The sequence below is a fragment of the Anomaloglossus baeobatrachus genome, chromosome 9, assembly GCF_048569485.1.
Source record: "Anomaloglossus baeobatrachus isolate aAnoBae1 chromosome 9, aAnoBae1.hap1, whole genome shotgun sequence".
Classification (NCBI taxonomy): domain Eukaryota; kingdom Metazoa; phylum Chordata; class Amphibia; order Anura; family Aromobatidae; genus Anomaloglossus; species Anomaloglossus baeobatrachus.
This window is the reverse complement of record NC_134361.1, coordinates 225,166,662-225,186,661: the sequence shown is the minus strand read 5'-3', so window position 1 is coordinate 225,186,661 and position 20,000 is coordinate 225,166,662. Positions and strand designations below refer to the sequence as shown.

Here is a 20,000-nt window from a genome sequence, read left to right as displayed (position 1 = left end):
AATCTCAATCCCGATCTTTACTAAACAATCGGGCGAAGCTCCCGATCCCGACCATCGGGGGGATTGCCCATCACTACCTTTGAACCATCATCTTCTTCTGATTTGTAGCCGTAATGATGGCATCGCAGCGGGCCTACAAATCTGAAGAGGTGCCTGGAATTCCGGCAAATATGAGGAAGTTCATAAGAAGGTTCACAATTTATGTGGCCACTGGACCAGGGTCTTGAAAACCGATTTGTTCATATCCTTTCGGGATGTTTGTTGGTTGCACGATTTCAAGAAATGTGTAAATATTAAACCTAAGAATGTTGTGCTTTGTCTCTAACCATGCATTGGTGCATCCTTAAAGGCAACCACCACTTGCTTTGGCTTGGGAACAAGAACCAAGAATGGTCCATATTGATGAACCTCGGATGTTTATCACTCAGTTGGCTTTATGATATTGTGCCTTAAAAAGAACTAACCACCATGATTTTGCTATATGAAGTAAAGGCAGTACCATACTGGCACTAGGATCCTCTATCCAAGCATACCTGTTGTGGAAAGATCGGATGCTTGATTGTTGATATAGCTGTAATCAAAGTTGCAGAACTGCCCTGCACTTTGATGGACTTGTTCATTGTGGGTCCATTGTGGGTCAGGTCCTGCTCTGTTCACCTGCCCCTGGTATGAGAGTAGGGTCAAGGAACTTAGATTTAGGCCACGTCCACATGCTGGGTATTTGGTGAGTGTGAGAGTAGGGCTGACATCTCTAAAGCAAAGATGATTTTTACTCTCCTATCTAAAATTGAAGCAAAATTGCTGGGCAAAATTATCAACCGTCATAAAAACACATGATGCAACATTGATAGCAGAAGTGTAGATGGAATGAAGGATTTATTATGGAGGGTCAAGATACAAAGCTAGAACATTGGACTCCTACTCAATACAAAGAAGACCAAGATACCGACTACTGCCAGATATGACTAGGAAACGTTTGACATGGACAGAGAGTTGTAAGTTGTAAAGGACTTCAACCTACTTGGACCACTCAAAATGCAGCGATGACACCAAGAAGTCAATAGGAGACTAGCTGGGGACAAATCAAAAATGAAGTCACCAGACAAGGTCCTCAAATCGAGGAACATTTCACTGGTGACAAAGACACGATTCGTACATAGTCTGGTCTCGGCTCGTACATAGTCTGGTCTTTTCTGTAGTAACATATGTATGAATAACCTGAACAATAACAGAACAAGAGAGAAGAAACATCGACGCCTTTGAAAGATGGAGAAAGATGTTATCAATACCATGGATGGCAAGAAGAACATACAAATCAATTTTAGAACAAATCAAGTCAGACATGTCACTCGAAGCAAGGATCACCAAACTATGACATGCCGACTTTGGACATATTATACAAATAAATAGAAAGAACAACGCGAAGAGGAAGACCAGCAACCCGATGACTTGATACTATCAAGATAGTAGTGGAGAAGACCCTGGTGGACCCATCTAGGCGGACAAAACCCTGGTGGACCCATCTAGGCGGACAATACCCTGGTGGACCCATCTAGGCGGACAAGACCCTGGAGGACCCATCTAGGCGGACAAGACCCTGGAGGACCCATCTAGGCTGCACAAGACCCTGGTGGACCCATCTAGGCTGCACAAGACCCTGGTGGACCCATCTAGGCTGCACAAGACCCTGGTGGACCCATCTAGGCTGCACAAGACCCTGGTGGACCCATCTAGGCTGCACAAGACCCTGGTGGACCCATCTAGGCTGCACAAGACCCTGGTGGACCCATCTAGGCTGCACAAGACCCTGGTGGACCCATCTAGGCTGCACAAGACCCTGGTGGACCCATCTAGGCTGCACAAGACCCTGGTGGACCCATCTAGGCTGCACAAGACCCTGGCGGACCCATCTAGGCTGCACAAGACCCTGGCGGACCCATCTAGGCTGCACAAGACCCTGGCGGACCCATCTAGGCTGCACAAGACCCTGGCGGACCCATCTAGGCTGCACAAGACCCTGGCGGACCCATCTAGGCTGCACAAGACCCTGGCGGACCCATCTAGGCTGCACAAGACCCTGGCGGACCCATCTAGGCTGCACAAGACCCTGGTGGACCCAACCTAGGCGGACAAGACCCTGGTGGACCCAACTAGGCTGCACAAGATCAATCTTCCTTCATTCATCACATCTTAATGGCTTGATTTCGAGATGAAGGCCATTAAATAATTATTATATCTTCCTATTAGGGATAGTATATAATGCCCTTTTATTTTTTTGGTTCAACCCTCCTAGAATATGTCTACCACTTAAGAATAATTCATTACCCACCTCTTCTACCCCAGAGCACCAAGTAAGAAGCATTACCCTCTCCACATCTTTATATCACAAGGGTAATTTTAATATTAATATTTTTTATCCTATTTTTTTTGTTGTCAAAACCTGTATATGTCTCATCGTCAGGTGCCTATTATAGTCTGAAAGATACAGGTATTTTTCACAGGGTAATTAACTTTTGCCTTCTCTTCGAACCCCTTTATCCATTTCAGAATCTTGTTTAAAGGGTTTTACGGGATTCTGGTCACGTTGCTGAACTTCCTGCTATCTACATGGTAATGAAGGTTTTGTTTTGTTTTAGAGAAACTTAATTAGAGAATAAGTTAACCCTAAATCCTAGTCCTAAAAAGTAATATTAAAAGTATACCAGAACCGAAAGAGTATTGTAGAACTGTTGTTGAGAACATCAACTGCTATTCTGTGCAATTCTTGGTTGGTGTACTGAGGAGTAGAGGGGGGAGGCTCCTGCTGCAGTCAAGTCTTACAGTCAGACATAGGATAGTGTACATTTTTAAATGCTGCCCGGCCTCTTGGGCGGGACGCAGCTCGCAGCCCGGCCTCTTGGGCGGGACGGGGCCCGCAGCCCGGCCTCTTGGGCGGGACGGGGCCCGCAGCCCGGCCTCTTGGGCGGGACGGGGCCCGCAGCCCGGCCTCTTGGGCGGGACGGGGCCCGCAGCCCGGCCTCTTGGGTGGGACGGGACCCGCAGCCAGGCCTCTTGGGCGGGACGGGGCCCGCAGCCTGGCCTCTTGGGCGGGACGGGGCCTCCAACCTACAACCAAACAATAACACAGCTGGCTAAGACCATCCCAGAGGCCTGATAAATGTATATCCAGGATGAGGTGAGCCCTATTAGCCTTCATTAACCTGACTATTATCTCCTAACTGGCATGACAGTGTCTAATTAAAACGGGCGGAAACCGTTCTCTATGCGTGCTCCACCGGCTCTGAACCTCTCACCCCTTGCCAGACAACACGCGGAATTATTACCCATCACTTGATTTTTAGCTCTCTGCCAAAAATAGGAAAACTATTCCGATCGTTTTGGACTAATGTTTGCAGCTCAAACAGTTTGAGGCACAGGTCGTTTCCATCGGTGGATTGCCTGTTTTTGTTCTACCATTTTTGGAAATTCCTGTTATTACTTACCTGTGTCGGCTCCAGGGCCAGGTCCTACTCCTTTCCCTGATGGCCCTTGCCCTTTGGTATTATCCATGGTAGGTTCCTCACGTTGCTCGGCCAACTCCTGTGAACTCCGGTAAACCCATCCCTTCTTAGAACACGCCTAATATTTGGAATCCCTGGTTCCTTCGTCCAGGTTGATGAAGAACCCTCTATGCCACCCAAGTGACATAAGAGTGTTCAAAAATCCACATAGCGGGTCAGGAGGAACCTGGTGAAAACATTTACATAGAAGTTAACAATTAAAAAGGTCTGGTCAGACCGGTATAACAGGCAGAGCGCTGGGCAACAATGCTGACTCTGTTAGACCGGCCCTCATAGCTTCCATAACAGCCACTACAAATCCCGGGGGGCAGCCCCCACCTCCCCGAGACATCACTGGGAGGATGACTTCATATCAATTCCACATGGAAAACTATCATCAACTTTTTGAATCCCCCCCATCATGTCGCCACTCACGTGACTCAACTATCACAGGATATTTTTTTAACCCTTTAGTGACCAGGCCAATTTTTTTCAAATCTGACGTAACTTTTTATAAAACTCCAATGTTTCAACATATCCTTGTGGTTTTGAGATATCTATTTATTTTTTTTTTAATTTATTTTATGGCACTTTATGTTTTACGACGATGGTAAATTTTAAATCTATATATTTTGGCTTTTTTTTAATTAAAATATCAGAAATATGACCGATTTCTAAAGTTATAAATTTTCAAACTGTTAATCCCTTAACCCCTTAAGGGTGATTTATTTTTTTTTTTTATTTTTTTTTTTTGTGCTTACGTTTTTTTTTTCCCCTCCCCTTATTCCAAGTCCCATATTTTGTAGTTGATATAGCTATTGTGTTTGTTTTTTTGTTTTTTTTTTATTTTATTTTTTTTTTCTTCCTGGAGGAGTTGTACTTTTGAATGACACCATTCATTTTTTTTTTATCATATAATGTAATGGTAAGCAGGAAATGGCCATGGACATTCGCGACTGATGCAGCAAAGTGTCGGCTGCAGTTTTCATCCGTCACTATTCACTTATATCTCAGGTCGGTCTTAATTTGTATTGGTGGTCACTAAGGGGTTAACACTAAGCAATTAGGAAAGGGTTGTTGGGTTTTGTACAGACCATTCTGCAAGGAAACGGATCTGGCGTCAGTCATCCTGCTGGATTTCAACATCACATGCAATTTCAATAGTAACCGCAGACATTATCATTTCTGTGCAATCGTATGTGGACATCTAGGAACCTCATCAACTGTAATTTGTTTTTTCAGTTTTCACTTCCAGGTTCCGTTTTCTATTCTAAGTCAACTTTATCTCCAACAAAACACTTAATTTCCATACCCTGGAATATCTCAGCTTGGAATATCTCGCCTCTGGCCATCAGCACGTCTGGCACTTGTAGTCCTCCACCATTCTTCACTTTTGCATCTTCTTTGCTTCATGAATAGACAGCCTGTGCCGGCGGTGTGTGTTCTTCAGTGACTGTGCAGCAGCAGTGCCAGCCTCAGTGGCAGCGCCCTCCCTCTCATGTAATGTTATATTTATACATAAAGCCTGTCCTCCATCCTATTAGGAGACGCACTCAGCCTCTTGTAAATAGATATGGGCGTCTCCTCTGCCAACAATTGAAGGGCCGCTCCGCGTAATGTCGGCTTCGACTACAAATAATTAATATCCAAAACTAAATGACATCTTAACGCTTTCTGTTCTTTTGCTAAAAATGTGTTTATGTGTGTATATACAGTCTATATATGTGTAGCACCCTGGGATATGGGGTACTCTGTTCCGGGCAGAGTCTCTATTGGGAATGTCAAGGTGGTGGCCGTTACCTGGTTCCTTGCCCTGGGCCCTTTTTGTAATGGGGGATATTTACAGGGGAGATTAGTATAATGTTCACTTGTGACGCCACTTGCGGTGTTGCGGCTAAGTGTAGGGAGCCGCCACCTTCTACCATCTTGGTTGCTTTTCTCTGTACTTGCTCCAATATATCGATCTCTCTCTTGAATTGATCACCATAAGGTTCTGGATTCTGGGACTGAGTGCCGGATATAGCTTTGCTTCCTGGTTCCTGTTGTTATCCAGTCGTATGGGGATTTTCAAGTTGTGGTTTTCCATGGTCTGTGAGTGTAGGGAGCCGCCACCTTCTACCATCTTGGTTGCTTTTCTCTGAACGTGCTCCAATATATCGATGTCTCTCTTGAATTGATCACCATAAGGTTCTGGATTCTGGGACTGAGTGCCGGATATAGCTTTGCTTCCTGGTTCCTGTTGTTATCCAGTCGTATGGTGATTTTCAAGTTGTGGTTTTCCATGGTCTGTGAGTTCTCCAATTGTGTATTTATTTCCTACCCCTTTTGCGTTACTCCCCATTGCACATACTGTCCCTCCTTTTGTGATTGACTGCAGTGTGCTCGAGTTTTTGTTTACCCTTGTCTGTGATTATTTGTGGGGTTTTGGTGACTGGGTTTCCCGGGTGGGGGGGAAATTGTATCAGTAGAGTTGAGTGAGTACCTAACTATTCATACTCGCTATACTCATAACGAATACTGTGTAATACTCGCGTATTCGTTCCGAATAGCATGTGTAATGCAAGCCAATGGGAAAAACTCGCAAAGTAATAAGTAATTTGAATGCCGCACTATTCGTACGAGTAGCGAATAGTGCGGTATTCGGGTTACTTGCGAGTTTTCCCCATTGACTTGCATTGCACACGCTATTTGGAACGAATACGCGAGTATTAGACAGTATTCGTTAAGAGTATAGCGAGTACAAATAGTTAGGTACTCACTCAACTCTAAAGGGGGCTTTACACGCTGCGACATTGCTACCGATATATCGTCGGGGTCACGTCGTTAGTGACGCACATCCGGCGCCGGTAGCGACATCGCAGCGTTTGACACAAAGGAGCGACGATCAACGATCGCAAAATCGTCCAATAACAGTGATCATTGACACGTCGCTCCTTTCCTTAATATCGCTGCTGCTGCCGGTACAATGTTGTTTGTCGTTCATGCGGCAGCACACATCGCTATGTGTGACACCGCAGGAACGACGAACATCTCCTTACCTGCGTCCACCGGCAATGCGGAAGGGAGAAGGTGAGCGGGATGTTACATCCCGCTCATCTCCGCCCCTCCGCTTCTATTGGTCGGCCGCTTAGTGACGTTGTGGTGATAGCACCCGCCCCCATCGTACATGTGACATTTGGTGATCGCTGCCGTAGCGAACATTATCGCTACGACAGCGTCACACGCACATACCTGTGCAGCGACGTTGCTGTGACCGCCGAAAAATCCCTCCTTCAAGGGGGAGGTGCGTTCGGCGTCATAGCGACGTCGCTGCACAGGTATGTGCGTGTGACGCTGCTGTAGCGGTAATGTTCGCTACGGCAGTGATCACCAAAATGTCGCATGTACGATGGGGGTGGGTGCTATCGCGCTCGACATCGCTAGCGATGTCGCAGCGTGTAAAGCACCCTTAAGTATCAGGGCTTGGACAGGAGATAGGGCCACGTTGGAGGCTCGAACCTGGCTACCATCAAGTCTACTTTCGAGATAAGGGACAGCGCAGATGCCCCAGTCTTAGGGTCAGCCGAGGAGCTCCTGTACCATCCGTACACCCCCGTACGGGTACCTAGAAAATCAATACATTTGATTTTTGGTATGTTCAAGTTTTCCTCTCTTAAGCTCAACACCTTTTTGTTTTTGCTCCATTTTTTCCATGAGCTGAACTCTAAGATCTAAGACTACTTTTACACAAAAGGGCTTTTTCTCTCAAATATTGTTCACAAATTTGCCTAAATCTGTTCTCCTTTGCACAGGCGTGACATATCAAGATGCTGATTAGGCAGCATGATTATGGTCCTGAAGAGATACTGTTGTATATACAATATAGTTATTGAAGATCAATGCTGACAGATGATGCACGCTGCCCGACCTGTCATTAAAGGGTTACAAATTCATTGCAGGAGTTGAATGCATTTCTATAACAGACACTAGAGGGCGTCCAACTACAGAATAAACTGGGATTTGGGGTCTGTTTATATTTCGTTTTTACAAACTATTTTGCGGCCATCCTATTATAACGTGCACTTACGCATCATGTTTGTTTTTTGCAGCGGGCACAAGGCAGGTCGGAACTTTTCGATACAAGACGACATCGCAGTTGTGGCACACGTTACGGTAAAGTCACAGGTGACGTATGGCGTCATTATACTACCGTAATATTCCGCAATGGGCATCTACTGCTGACATATGGCCTCGCCCGCCTTGAGTTTCTTTTTCATGTTTTGTTTCCTTGAGGATAATGAAATACACTGGCCTGGGATATAATTTGCTCCGCTCTTCCTGTTCTATTAAAATATATTAGATTTAATTATCTAACCCATTTATTTGCACGCCATATGTTTCTCATAAAAAAAACGGATACATGGGGCAGCAATGTTTTATTAGTTATAAAGAAAGATGTCTCTGTTTGACAATATGTGCAAGTAAATAGTTTGTGACGCTCCACTCCCTCTAGCCTCAAGCTTAAAGGGGAATTGTCCCACAATCCTAGCGCTATTCTGTATAATGTCAGCTCATGTAGGAGGAGCTAGAAAACATGGCGATATTATATTATGCAGATGTGCCGCGGAGGCCTCTGTGCAATAAAAATCCCGAGGGACCTTGGTTCATTTGTTCTCCAGATTCACCTGTGATCCCAGCACAAGGCTAATTTGTATGCTCTGCCTCCAGTCCGCTGGGGAGGCTCCAGTCCAGCACAAGGCTAATTAGCATGCTCCGCCTCCAGTCCGCTGGGGAGGCTCCAGTCTAGCACAAGGCTAATTTGTATGCTCTGCCTCCAGTCCGCTGGGGAGGCTCCAGTCCAGCACAAGGCTAATTAGCATGCTCCGCCTCCAGTCCGCTGGGGAGGCTCCAGTCCAGCACAAGGCTAATTTGTATGCTCTGCCTCCAGTCCGCTGGGGAGGCTCCAGTCCAGCACAAGGCTAATTTGTATGCTCTGCCTCCAGTCCGCTGGGGAGACTCCAGTCCAGCACAAGGCTAATTTGAATGCTCCGCCTCCAGTCCGCTGGGGAGGCTCCAGTCCAGCACAAGGCTAATTTGTATGCTCTGCCTCCAGTCCGCTGGGGAGGCTCCAGTCCAGCACAAGGCTAATTTGTATGCTCTGCCTCCAGTCCGCTGGGGAGGCTCCAGTCCAGCACATGGCTAATTTGTATGCTCCGCCTCCAGTCCACTAGGGAGACTCCAGTCCAGCACATGGCTAATTTGTATGCTCCGCCCCCAATCCGCTGGGGATACTCCAGTCCAGCACAAGGCTAATTTGTATGCTCCGCCTCCAGTACGCTGGGGAGACTCCAGTCCAGCACATGGCTAATTTGTATGCTCCGCCTCCAGTCCGCTGGGGAGACTCCAGTCCAGCACATGGCTAATTTGTATGCTCTGCCTCCAGTCCGCTGGGGAGACTCCAGTCCAGCACATGGCTAATTAGCATGCTCCGCCTCCAGCCCGCTGGGGAGACTCCAGTCCAGCACATGGCTAATTTGCATGCTCCACCTCCAGTCCGCTGGGGAGACTCCAGTCCAGCACATGGCTAATTTGCATGCTCCACCTCCAGTCCGCTGGGGAAACTCCAGTCCAGCACATGGCTAATTTGCATGCTCCGCCACTTCGCATACAAATTATTCATTTATAATAGCCAAAGCGACACTGCCGGGCCCCACTTCTGTGGCTGTGACTGGGGCCCGGTGAAGAGGGGGGGGGTCCTGCTGGCCACAGGCTTATTAAAGCTAAGTAGCTATTCCAGGCTCGGCCGGGCCCCCCCCTCTTCACTGGGCCCCCTACACCAGTCATGGTTGTATTGCCCTGATGGTGGCCCTGGTCCCAAAGATTGGACTTCCCTGATCAAAATGTTATAGTGTATTGAAGCAATACACTATAACAAAATATTAAAATGGGAACTTATATTTAGTCACACAGATTTTGCATTGAGGGATGCGGTTATACTCTATACTAATGTAGGTTGATGGTGAAGTTTTGCTATAAAATTACTGTTAAAAGCAATCAAACATCTTGGCAAAGAAATTGGAGGAAAGGCTGAGCACAATTGATAACTAAAAATCCTTTATTGAAAGTTCTTTAAAAACTGTAGGTTCACATGAGGGATACCAATCAAACATCTACTCCTTCACTATAACTTTTGCCGGCTCCTATCTTCTGCCCCTTACTGTCTGTGTTCCTCAGGGGTCAGTCCTAGGTCCCCTCCGGCTCCTCTCCTCTTCCCCTTACGGTCGGGGTTCCTCAGGGGTCAGTCCTAGGCCCCCTCCGGCTCCTCTCCTCTTCCCCTTACGGTCGGGGTTCCTCAGGGGTCAGTCCTAGGCCCCCTCCGGCTCCTCTCCTCTTCCCCTTACGGTCGGGGTTCCTCAGGGGTCAGTCCTAGGCCCCCTCCGGCTCCTCTCCTCTTCCCCTTACGGTCGGGGTTCCTCAGGGGTCAGTCCTAGGCCCCATCCTTTTCTCTCTATACACTGCCCCTATTGAACAAACCATCAGTAGATTTGGTTTTCGGTACCATCTCTATGCTGATGACACTCAATTATACACATACACATTACTACAAAATGCCAGTGATTGTCCGCGGTCTCCAACATCATGTCCTCCTATTTAAAACTAAATCTGTCAAAAACTGAACTTGTCCTGTTTCCTCCCTCAACTCACCTTCATAAACCCAATATTGCTATTTCCGTGGATGGTTCTACCATTATGCCCCGACCGCACGCTTGCTGTTTTGGGGTTATATTTGACTCAGATCTTTCCTACACTCGCTCTCATGCCACCTACACCTTTCTAGAATTTGACCTTTTCTTACCATTTACTCTGCAAAAACTCTTACTGTCACTCTTATTCATTCTCATCTGGACTATTGCAACTCTACTAATCAGTCTGCTTCTTACTAAACTCTCCCCTCTACAATCCATCCTGAATTGAGAAGCCAGAATCATATTCCTCTCCAGCTGCTACACCGATGCCTCCTTCTTGTGCCAGCCATTGCACTGGTTGCCCATCCGCTAGAGAATCAAATATAAACTGATCACTCTCACCCATAAAGCTCTCCACAGTTCTGCACCGCCCTACATCTCCTCTTTCATCTGTCTATCACCTCCCGTCCTCTCCACAGTTCTGCACCCCCTATATCTCCTCTCTCATTTCTGTCTATCACATTCCTGTCCTCTCCACAGCTCTGCACCACCTTGTAGCTCCTCTCTCATTTCTGTCTATCACCTTCCTGTCCTCTCCACAGTTCTGCACTGCCCTTCATCTCCTCCCTCATCTCTGTCTAGATACCTCCCGTCCTCTCCACAGTTCTGCACCGCCTATATCTCCTCCCTCATCTCTGTCTATCAACCCTACCTCTGCCTTCAGTTGCGCTAATGACATAAGACTAACATTCTCAATAATCCAAACCTCCCACTCCCATCTCCAAGACTTTTTGCGAGCTGCGCCAATTCTCTGGAATGCACTACCCATGACAATTTGATTCCCAATACCCACAGCCCCTATTCTCCGATATCCAAAACTCATCGTGACATGCTGCCTGTGGATTAGGCAGCATGTATCCAGCGTGAGGATCCCTTTCAGTTGAGAAAGCCTTTGTTCCATAAGCTGTCCCTTAATTAATTGATCTCTACATCGGTCAGGGCAATCTAGTCCTGACGCACGTTTCGCCGGTATTATTGGCTTCCTCTAGGGGAGGGATCAGCCGCACTTACAACATATTTTAAAGGTGGTGCCATGACTTATAACTGTGTCAACCAATTTGCATCGCTCCATAGCAGACAATGTTGCCGTGCATATCATCTGCAATCATTAGAAGTAGGGTCTGAAACCACAATGTACTATAGCTATCTTTAAGGCTATGTCCCCGTGAATTTTTGGTATTGCAGATTATTTTTCAGTCCACTGTGTATCTTGGACTGTGGTGTTGTGTCTTGCACTCACAGGTCGGCCAGGCAGGTCCAATCAGCAGTAGTTCGCTCCTTAGTGTTTAGGTGAGCAATCAAAATAGTCCAGAGGGGTTTGCAGGGCTGGATACCTTCCAAATCCCTTATATTTTCTTACATTATGTCAGACTGTACTGTAAAATCTTACATAAACTCTATGGTGGGATAATTAAAGTGGCTGTACTATTGAAAAAAGAAATGCTTAAACGTGATAAAAATGAAAATATATGCAAATAATCGGTTGTGTAAGTAGAGTCTGATGGGCCATGATGCAAACTTTGAACCTCCCCCTGCATGTTGGTCACATGTATGGGCGCTTGTAGCATTTTAGATCCTGTAAAGACATGTGTTGCCCCCTATATATATGTCAACCCCATCTTGGGGCCCCTTTCTGGTATATATGTCCCCCCCATCCTGGGGCCCCTTTCTGGTATATATGTCCCCCATCCCAGGGCCCCTTCCTAGTATATACTGTATGTCCCCCATCCTGGTATATATGTCCCCCATCCTGGGGCCCCTTTCTGGTATATATGTCCCCCATCCTGGGGCCCCTTTCTGGTATATATGTCCCCCATCCTGGGGTCCCTTCCTGGTATATATGTCCCTCATCCTGGGGCCCCTTCCTGGTATATATGTCCCCCATCCTGGGGCTCCTTCCTGGTATATATGTCTCCCATCCTGGGCCCCTTCCTGCTATATATGTCCCCCATCCTGGGGCCCCTTTCTGGTATATATGTCCCCCATCCTGGGGTCCCTTCCTGGTATACATGTCCCCCATCCTGGGGCCCCTTCCTGGTATATATGTCCCCCATCCTGGGGCTCCTTCCTGGTATATATGTCTCCCATCCTGGGCCCCTTCCTGGTATATATCTCCCCCATCCTGGGGCCCCATCCTGGTATATATGTCCCCATCCTGGTATATATGTCCCCAATCCTGCTCCTCTTCCTGGTATGTATGTCCCCCATTCTAAGCCCCTTCCTGGTATATATCTCCCAAATCCTTGTCCCCTTCTTGGTATATATGTCTCCTATCTTGGTATATATGTCTCACATCCTGGGCCCCTTCCTGGTACATATGTCTCCCATCCTGGATCCATTCTTGGTGTATATATGTCCCCCATCCTGGGACCCCAATCTCCAGATATTAGTGACGTGTTCGACAGAAGTTTGTTGTTGGCTCATGAATAGAGCTAAGCATAAAAGATGCTGGCTAACCGCTCATTTCAATAGTCAACCCAGCCTTCAGCCGTGACAGTAAAGAGGGCTTGCTTGGCTAATGAAATGATCAGTCGGCCAGCCCCCTTCCCACACCGCACGGGCCATGTGCTGACATAGGAAGCGCTATTTTTGCATATAGAGTAAGCTTTGAGCAGACCCACAACCAGCAGCACAGATTGTGATGTTTCAGCTCTGAAGCTTGAAGAACGGTGAATGTAGTGGGAAATGGAGTGAACAAGCAAGAGGCTAAGTGTTTATGAAGGGTTAAAGAAAAATGCTCTTTAAGACATATGAATGTTAACCCCTTAGTGACCACCAATACAACTAAAAAGTGACCTGAGACATAAGATGTTAATAGACTCACCAGACCAGCTGTAATCTGCATATAGTGCCAAACCCCATAGTGCACACTCGTGCACCTCTTTCGGATCTCCCTAGAATGCTGCGGCGTCATTTCCACTTTTGTGGAACGCATCAGTTGCAAAATCTGAAGCGCGTAACCTCCGGTCTTCAGCTGCTCAGTGATGTGTCCTGGTAACAGATGATGCGTTCCCCTTTCTATTATTCTATTGGTCACGCATTAAAAATCATGGACCAATCAGATAGTAAGAGTGCTTTCTAGCAACGTATGACACACTTTCCCTCCTTACGCACCATTGGTTTGGTCGTCCTTTAATAAAATTACCGGCTAATTCAGGCAATGATCATACGTATCCTTGTATAATTTGTATATAGCATCTTATTTTGATGTCTACACCAAAAAACCAGAGCTGTATACCATCCGAAATTATTTACTGCATCCTTCGTTCTATAATCGATCATACAGCAGGTGAAATAAGTATTGAACACGTCCCGAATTTCCAAAGTAAATATATTTCTAAAAGTGCTAATGAGATTAATTTCTCACCAGATGTTAGTAACAACCCATCCAATACACATAGGCAAATAAATAAAATAAATAGCTGTCCACAAATTTAGTGATGTGCAATGAGAAATGACACAGGGAAAGTGTTGAACGCATGCAGAAAGAGAGGTGCAAATAGACATGGAAAGTCCTGACCTCCGTAAAAAGCAATTCTGACAGTGAGAAGTAATATCAACTGATGGCCTATAAAAAGGTGTCTAATTACCACACAAGAAACATCTCATGATGGGTAAAACTAGGGAGCTGTCTCAACACCTTTGAACCTTTATTGTTGCAAAACATACTGATGGCATTGGTTACAGAAGAGTTTCTAAACTACTGAAGGCTCCAGTTAGCTCCGTTGGGGCCATAATCCAGAAGTGGAGAGAACATCAATCCACCATATACGAGCAATCACCAGGTGCTCCCTGCACGATTTCAGACAGAGGAGTGAAAAAAATAGGAGTTCTCCAAGAGCCAAGGACACCAGTGAAGAACTGCAGAAAGAACTGGACTTAGCAGGAAGAATTGTTTCAGAGAAAACCATAAGTATTGCACTCCCCCCTCCATGGCCTGTATGCACGCTCCTGTATGCACGCTCCTGTATGCACGCTCCTGTATGCACGCTCCCCACACAAGACTCCAATGCTGAACAAAAAGCAGGTTCAAAAAGCCTGTTTTCAAAGTTTGCTCCACAACATTTAGACAAGTCTATGAAATACTGGGAGAATATATTCTGGTCAGATGAGACCAAAAATTGAACTCTTTGGAGGCCATAACACACCATGTTTGGAGGTCAAAAAGCAAGTCACCCCAAAAACACCAACAACAGTGAAGTGTGGACATGAGAACATCATGGTGTGGGGCTGTTTATCGGCAGATGGTACTGGCAAACTTCATATAATTGAAGGAAGGATGAATGGAGAAATGTACTGAGACATTCGTGATAAAAATCTGCTGCCATCTACATGGAAATAGATAAATCACCATATGAATTATCTAAAAAGGTATATTTTGGATTTCAAATGGAGGGGTTTCACATAAGAGATGCAAGTGGCCCCTATTCAGCCGAAAGTGGTACTCCACAACAGAGGCAATTATGGTATATATTGACGGATACGTTTCTTGGCTATAAAGAAGGACTCCCTTTAAACAGGTAAGTCTTTTTGCTCCTAGTAATATAGTGGAGTGGTAGATCATTAAAAAAAAACCCAGCTGAAACTCAACTGTTCATTCAGTCCCAGAGGTGCCATAGTGTGGCACCCCTGAGGTTTCAGTTGCCACAGGGTACTGCGCCTCACCAAGAGGAGGTCATTCCCGGTAAACCACCACATGTTATGATTCAGGAACCGGAGAGGATCAAATAATGCGGAATCCCAAAAAGGTAACAGAGTGGCTGGAAACTTAACGGACTGCAGACCTAATCCTGACACACAACTAACAGTAGCCGTGGGGCGTGCCTACGATGACCTGGACGCCTCGACAAAGCCGGAGAACTAAATAATCTCACAGATAGAAATATAAGAAAGCTAATCTGCCTCGGAGCAGTCCCCAAAGATAGATAGATAGCCCCCCACATGTAAAGGCTACGGTGATATAGAAAAACACAATACAAAGCCAGAAAGAACAGATTTCAGCAAAGGTGAGGCCAAAACTATCTTTATAGAAAAAGATAGGAAAGAGCAACTGTCTGCAGCCGTAAAAAAACCCTAATACCAGCACTACTGATATGAAAAAATCCTGAGGTTACTAAACCTCTCCCCCACTGTATCAGCACTCAGATGTTACTGGGATCCAAAAAACACTAATACAGATGAGGGACTGAAAAATACCAAGCATGACAAAACACAAATCCTGCAGAATCATCGAGCTAAGTATACAGACACTCCCAGCAGGGAATGATCCATTCCACCAAGAACTCCACACAGACAAAATAGAAATCATGCATAGTATCAAAGCAGAACAACAACAAAGGTGGTAAACAAATAGCAGAGGAGTGAGCAGAGCTGGTTGCAGAATGTCCTTAACAAACAGGAGCAATTGACCACCGGCAAATAACAAGAGAAAGCTACTAAGTTAAATAGCCCAATCTGACCCTGATTGCCAGTCCTCTGCAGGTGTGTCACTTCCATTCCACACATCAACTGCACTGCCAGTACTGACCACAAGAGGGAGCTCCAAACTGGAAAACGTATTCACAACACCACAAGCCACCAACACACATAAGTTAGTTGCTCTCACGGGACTGGGTTAGAGTAGGGTCATTTAGGATAGTCACCACAACGTATGGGGCCTCCCACCCACTAGTTCAGCAACCCGGGGGGTGTATCGGGGGAGCAAGGCCACACACACACACACTCAGACAGCAACCGGGAAACAAGTGAGACATAGGAGGACACGGTCGCTGAGGGGAGAGCTGCGCCATAGGTTCCTCAGGACCGGGCGCACAGAACAGGGTGCGGAGCCCTAGGCTGGTGGTTACAACAAGTCCCATCAGCAGAATCCGCTGGGCAGAGGATTTCACGTCTTCTGGCCCACACACAGATCCCGGGGCAAAGCAGCATATAGAGCCAGGAGTCATAACCAACGGGCGGCACCAGGAACAGGCTCTCGCTGTCTGATATACGGGCCGGGAAAAGAACCATTCCCAGAACTCTGGCCCCAGTGTAGCTTCAAGCCGCAGGGACTCCCACAACACAGCACAGGGAGGAAGGACTCACTGAAAGAAACACCGGTTCTGACGTCCGAATTATCCGGGATCGGCTGGAACCCATCACAGCGGAGTGCGGCAGTCCAATGGCGGGGTCAACTCAGTGAGTAAAGAACTTAGACCTAAGACACACGGCATGAAAATCGGAGCGAGTGCAATGCGATAAAACATCGCATTCCACTTGGGCCTATATTAGCCTATGTGCCAGCACCCATGATCGATGATTTTCTCAGCCCTAAGCGGACCGAGAAAACAATCACACAGTGCTGCGACTGTAATGCGTTCCTGGTTTCTCTCGCACCCATTGAAGTCTATGGGGCAAGAGAAAAATCGCACTGCACTCGCAGTACACCGGTGTACCGCGAGTGCAGGGCGAGAATGGCAATAGCCGGCTACGGAGGAGAGAGGGAGATAAATCCCTCCCTCTTCTCCGCAGCGCCGGTCCTCCCCTCCTCAGACCCGGCCCGTCCCCCGCAGCTGAGGTCCGATCGCATGATCGGACCTAAGTCGCAGTGACACTCTCTCTGCCAGCGTGAGCCGTGTCATGCGAGGATCGCAGTAGTCCCCCATGTGGCCCCGGCCTTAAACTGCAACCACGGTGTTGTCTAATCCTTCCCGTGCCCCGCGCTCCTTTATTAGAGTGGACTACGACTCCCAACATCCTCCCTGGGGCCTGAGCTCTGCACCATCCGAGCTGCATTACCATCCGCTCCAGCGAAGACATCCCGCAGCAGCGAATCCCATTATGGCCGCAGACCACAGGTGGTGTCACGAATAACCATCATCTCTCCACTATCCTTTCCCTCCCCTCTATTATTGTCACCTCCGGGGTCACGGAACCGGGCCAGGCCACTGTGACATCCCAACCCCTCTCTACACCGGCCCGGTGACGAGTCACCCCTCCCCCCCCGCCCCCAGACCCTGTGGGTGCGTCAACAGCATCAAGCCAAAAAATCCAGCGAGCTTCCCTCTGCAGGATCATCTGATCCCAATCTCCCCCTCTCAAAGGTTTCTCAATTTTGTTGATGCCCATAAATGTAAGTATAGTCCTAGGGCCACCATGTGTCTCATTAATGTGCCTGGCGTATAAGGTGTCTCGAATATGCTCCATGTCTCCAAGGTGGTCCCCTATCCTACGCCTCAATTCCCTCCGAGTCTTGATGACATATTCAAGACCACATACACGTGGCCGTATACACAACTCCCTCCAGCCGGCAGGACTTTATCAAGAATGCTCTCCGTAGGACTTTACCGCTAAACCTTTTTGTCATTGGTTCTAAAGAGACCGCCAATGAACCAACCTTTAAGTTCAGAGTCCAGCCACGTAATGCGAAATGTCTGGGCACCAATCTGTCTTTCAGAGATGTTCCTCTCCTGTAAGGGGCATGGAGGTATGAACCAACCTTCTCACGGATGTCCTTGGCCATTTCCAGGGTTGGCCATGTTGGGTACATCCTGAAGTTTGAGAAGCTCGATGTGAATGGCACAGGTTGTAGGGAAGTGGTCTCTGCTCTTTGGGGTGTTGGTAACGAGTCATCTCTCAATTATTGAGAAGTTCGCGGCTTTCATTTATAATATTACATGATGCAATAATCTCTTGCCCGGGACATATTGTCTCTCGTGGAGAAGAGGAAAGTGCCTATGTTTGCATTAGCCCAGTCACTGACACTTACGCGGAAAAGCCACTTCCAACCATCGAGAGTAAGGGTATGTGCGCACGTTGCTTTTTACCTGCTTTTTACCTGCTTTTTTGCTGCTTTTTCTTCTGCGCTGTTTAATGCCAAAATGGATGTGTTCTTCTATTCAAGCAAAGTCTATGGGAATTTGGGTTTCTTGTTCACACTATGTTGTTCAAAATGCTGCCTTTTTGTGGCAGAACTTTGGTCAAAAACTCAGCTTTTCAAAGAAGCAACATGTCAATTGTTTTTGCCATTTGGGTTTTGCACTGCAAAGCTGAGTTTTTGACCAAAGTTCTGCCACAAAAAGGCAGCATTTTGAACAACATAGTGTGAACAAGAAACCCAAATTCCCATAGACTTTGCTTGAATAGAAGAACACATCCATTTTGGCATTAAACAGCGCAGAAGAAAAAGCAGCAAAAAAGCAGGTAAAAAGCAACGTGCGCACATACCCTAATGGCGCTGTGCATCTGAACTATTCATCTATGGACAAGTACTCATGGTGCACCCCGTATGTCTGTGTAAGAAAGGACCTGCATATGGCGAGATGCATGCTACATATATATAATCCATAAATCCCGCCTGGACTCATAAACAAATCATTATTTCCCCTTACCATTGTATTCGGTTACTCGAGTTACGCCCAACCGAGCATCCAACTGCTCATTACTCGTACCGAGCACCCGAGCATGGTAGTGCCCGCTCATCACTAGTTACCTGTACTGAGCACCCGAGCATGGTAGTGCCCGCTCATCACTAGTTACCAGTACTGAGCACCCGAGCATGGTAGTGCCTGCTCATCACTAGTTACCAGTACTGAGCACCCGAGCATGGTAGTGCCCGCTCATCACTAGTTACCAGTACTGAGCACCCGAGCATGGTAGTGCTCGCTCATCACTAGTTACCAGTACTGAGCACCCGAGCATGGTAGTGCCCGCTCATCACTAGTTACCAGTACTGAGCACCTGAGCATGGTAGTGCCCGCTCATCACTAGTTACCAGTACTGAGCACCCGAGCATGGTAGTGCCCGCTCATCACTAGTTACCAGTACTGAGCACCCGAGCATAGTAGTGCCCGCTCATCACTAGTTACCAGTACTGAGCACCCGAGCATGGTAGTGCCCGCTCATCACTAGTTACCAGTACTGAGCACCCGAGCATGGTAGTGCCCGCTCATCACTAGTTACCAGTACTGAGCACCCGAGCATGGTAGTGCCCGCTCATCACTAGTTACCAGTACTGAGCACCCGAGCATGGTAGTGCCCGCTCATCACTAGTTACCAGTACTGAGCACCCGAGCATGGTAGTGCCCGCTCATCACTAGTTACCAGTACTGAGTACCCGAGCATGGTAGTGCCCGCTCATCACTAGTTACCAGTACTGAGCACCCGAGCATGGTAGTGCCCGCTCATCACTAGTTACCAGTACTGAGCACCCGAGCATGGTAGTGCCCGCTCATCACTAGTTACCAGTACTGAGCACCCGTGCATGGTAGTGCCCGCTCATCATTAGTTACCAGTACTGAGCACCTGAGCATGGTAGTGCCCGCTCATCACTAGTTACCAGTACTGAGCACCCGTGCATGGTAGTGCCCACTCATCATTAGTTACCAGTACTGAGCACCCGAGCATGGTAGTGCCCGCTCATCACTAGTTACCAGTACCGAGCACCCGAGCATGGTAGTGCCCGCTCATCACTAGTTACCAGTACTGAGCACCCGAGCATGGTAGTGCCTGCTCATCACTAGTTACCAGTACTGAGCACCTGAGCATGGTAGTGCCCGCTTATCACTAGTTACCAGTACAGAGCACCCGAGCATGGTAGTGCCCGCTCATCACTAGTTACCAGTACCGAGCACCCGAGCATGGTAGTGCCCGCTCATCACTAGTTACTAGTACTGAGCACCTGAGCATGGTAGTGCCCGCTCATCACTAGTTACCAGTACTGAGCACCTGAGCATGGTAGTGCCCGCTCATCACTAGT

The 20,000-nt window shown here is 47.4% G+C and overlaps 2 protein-coding genes across 5 annotated transcripts in view; both read right to left on the bottom strand.

The window, feature by feature from the left end:
* The window catches only part of LOC142251652 (beta-1,4-galactosyltransferase galt-1-like), an 83,742-nt gene extending 70,548 nt beyond the window's left edge, over positions 1-13,194 (bottom strand). Inside the window, exons 1-2 of one of the 4 annotated variants that reach the window (XM_075324653.1) lie at positions 13,089-13,104; positions 3,483-3,726 (exon numbers count right to left, since the gene is read on the bottom strand). In XM_075324653.1, the coding sequence (XP_075180768.1) occupies positions 3,483-3,549 (67 nt within the window). In that variant the 5' untranslated portion in view covers positions 3,550-3,726; positions 13,089-13,104. Of the gene's footprint in view, positions 1-3,482; positions 3,727-4,851; positions 5,280-13,088 lie in introns of those variants that run through there. The other 3 variants (XM_075324652.1, XM_075324655.1, XM_075324654.1) reach the window with 3 other exon arrangements.
* The window catches only part of LOC142251654 (beta-1,4-galactosyltransferase galt-1-like), a 206,148-nt gene that overhangs the window by 145,160 nt on the left and 40,988 nt on the right, over positions 1-20,000 (bottom strand). The gene's annotated exons all lie outside the window — the stretch shown is intronic.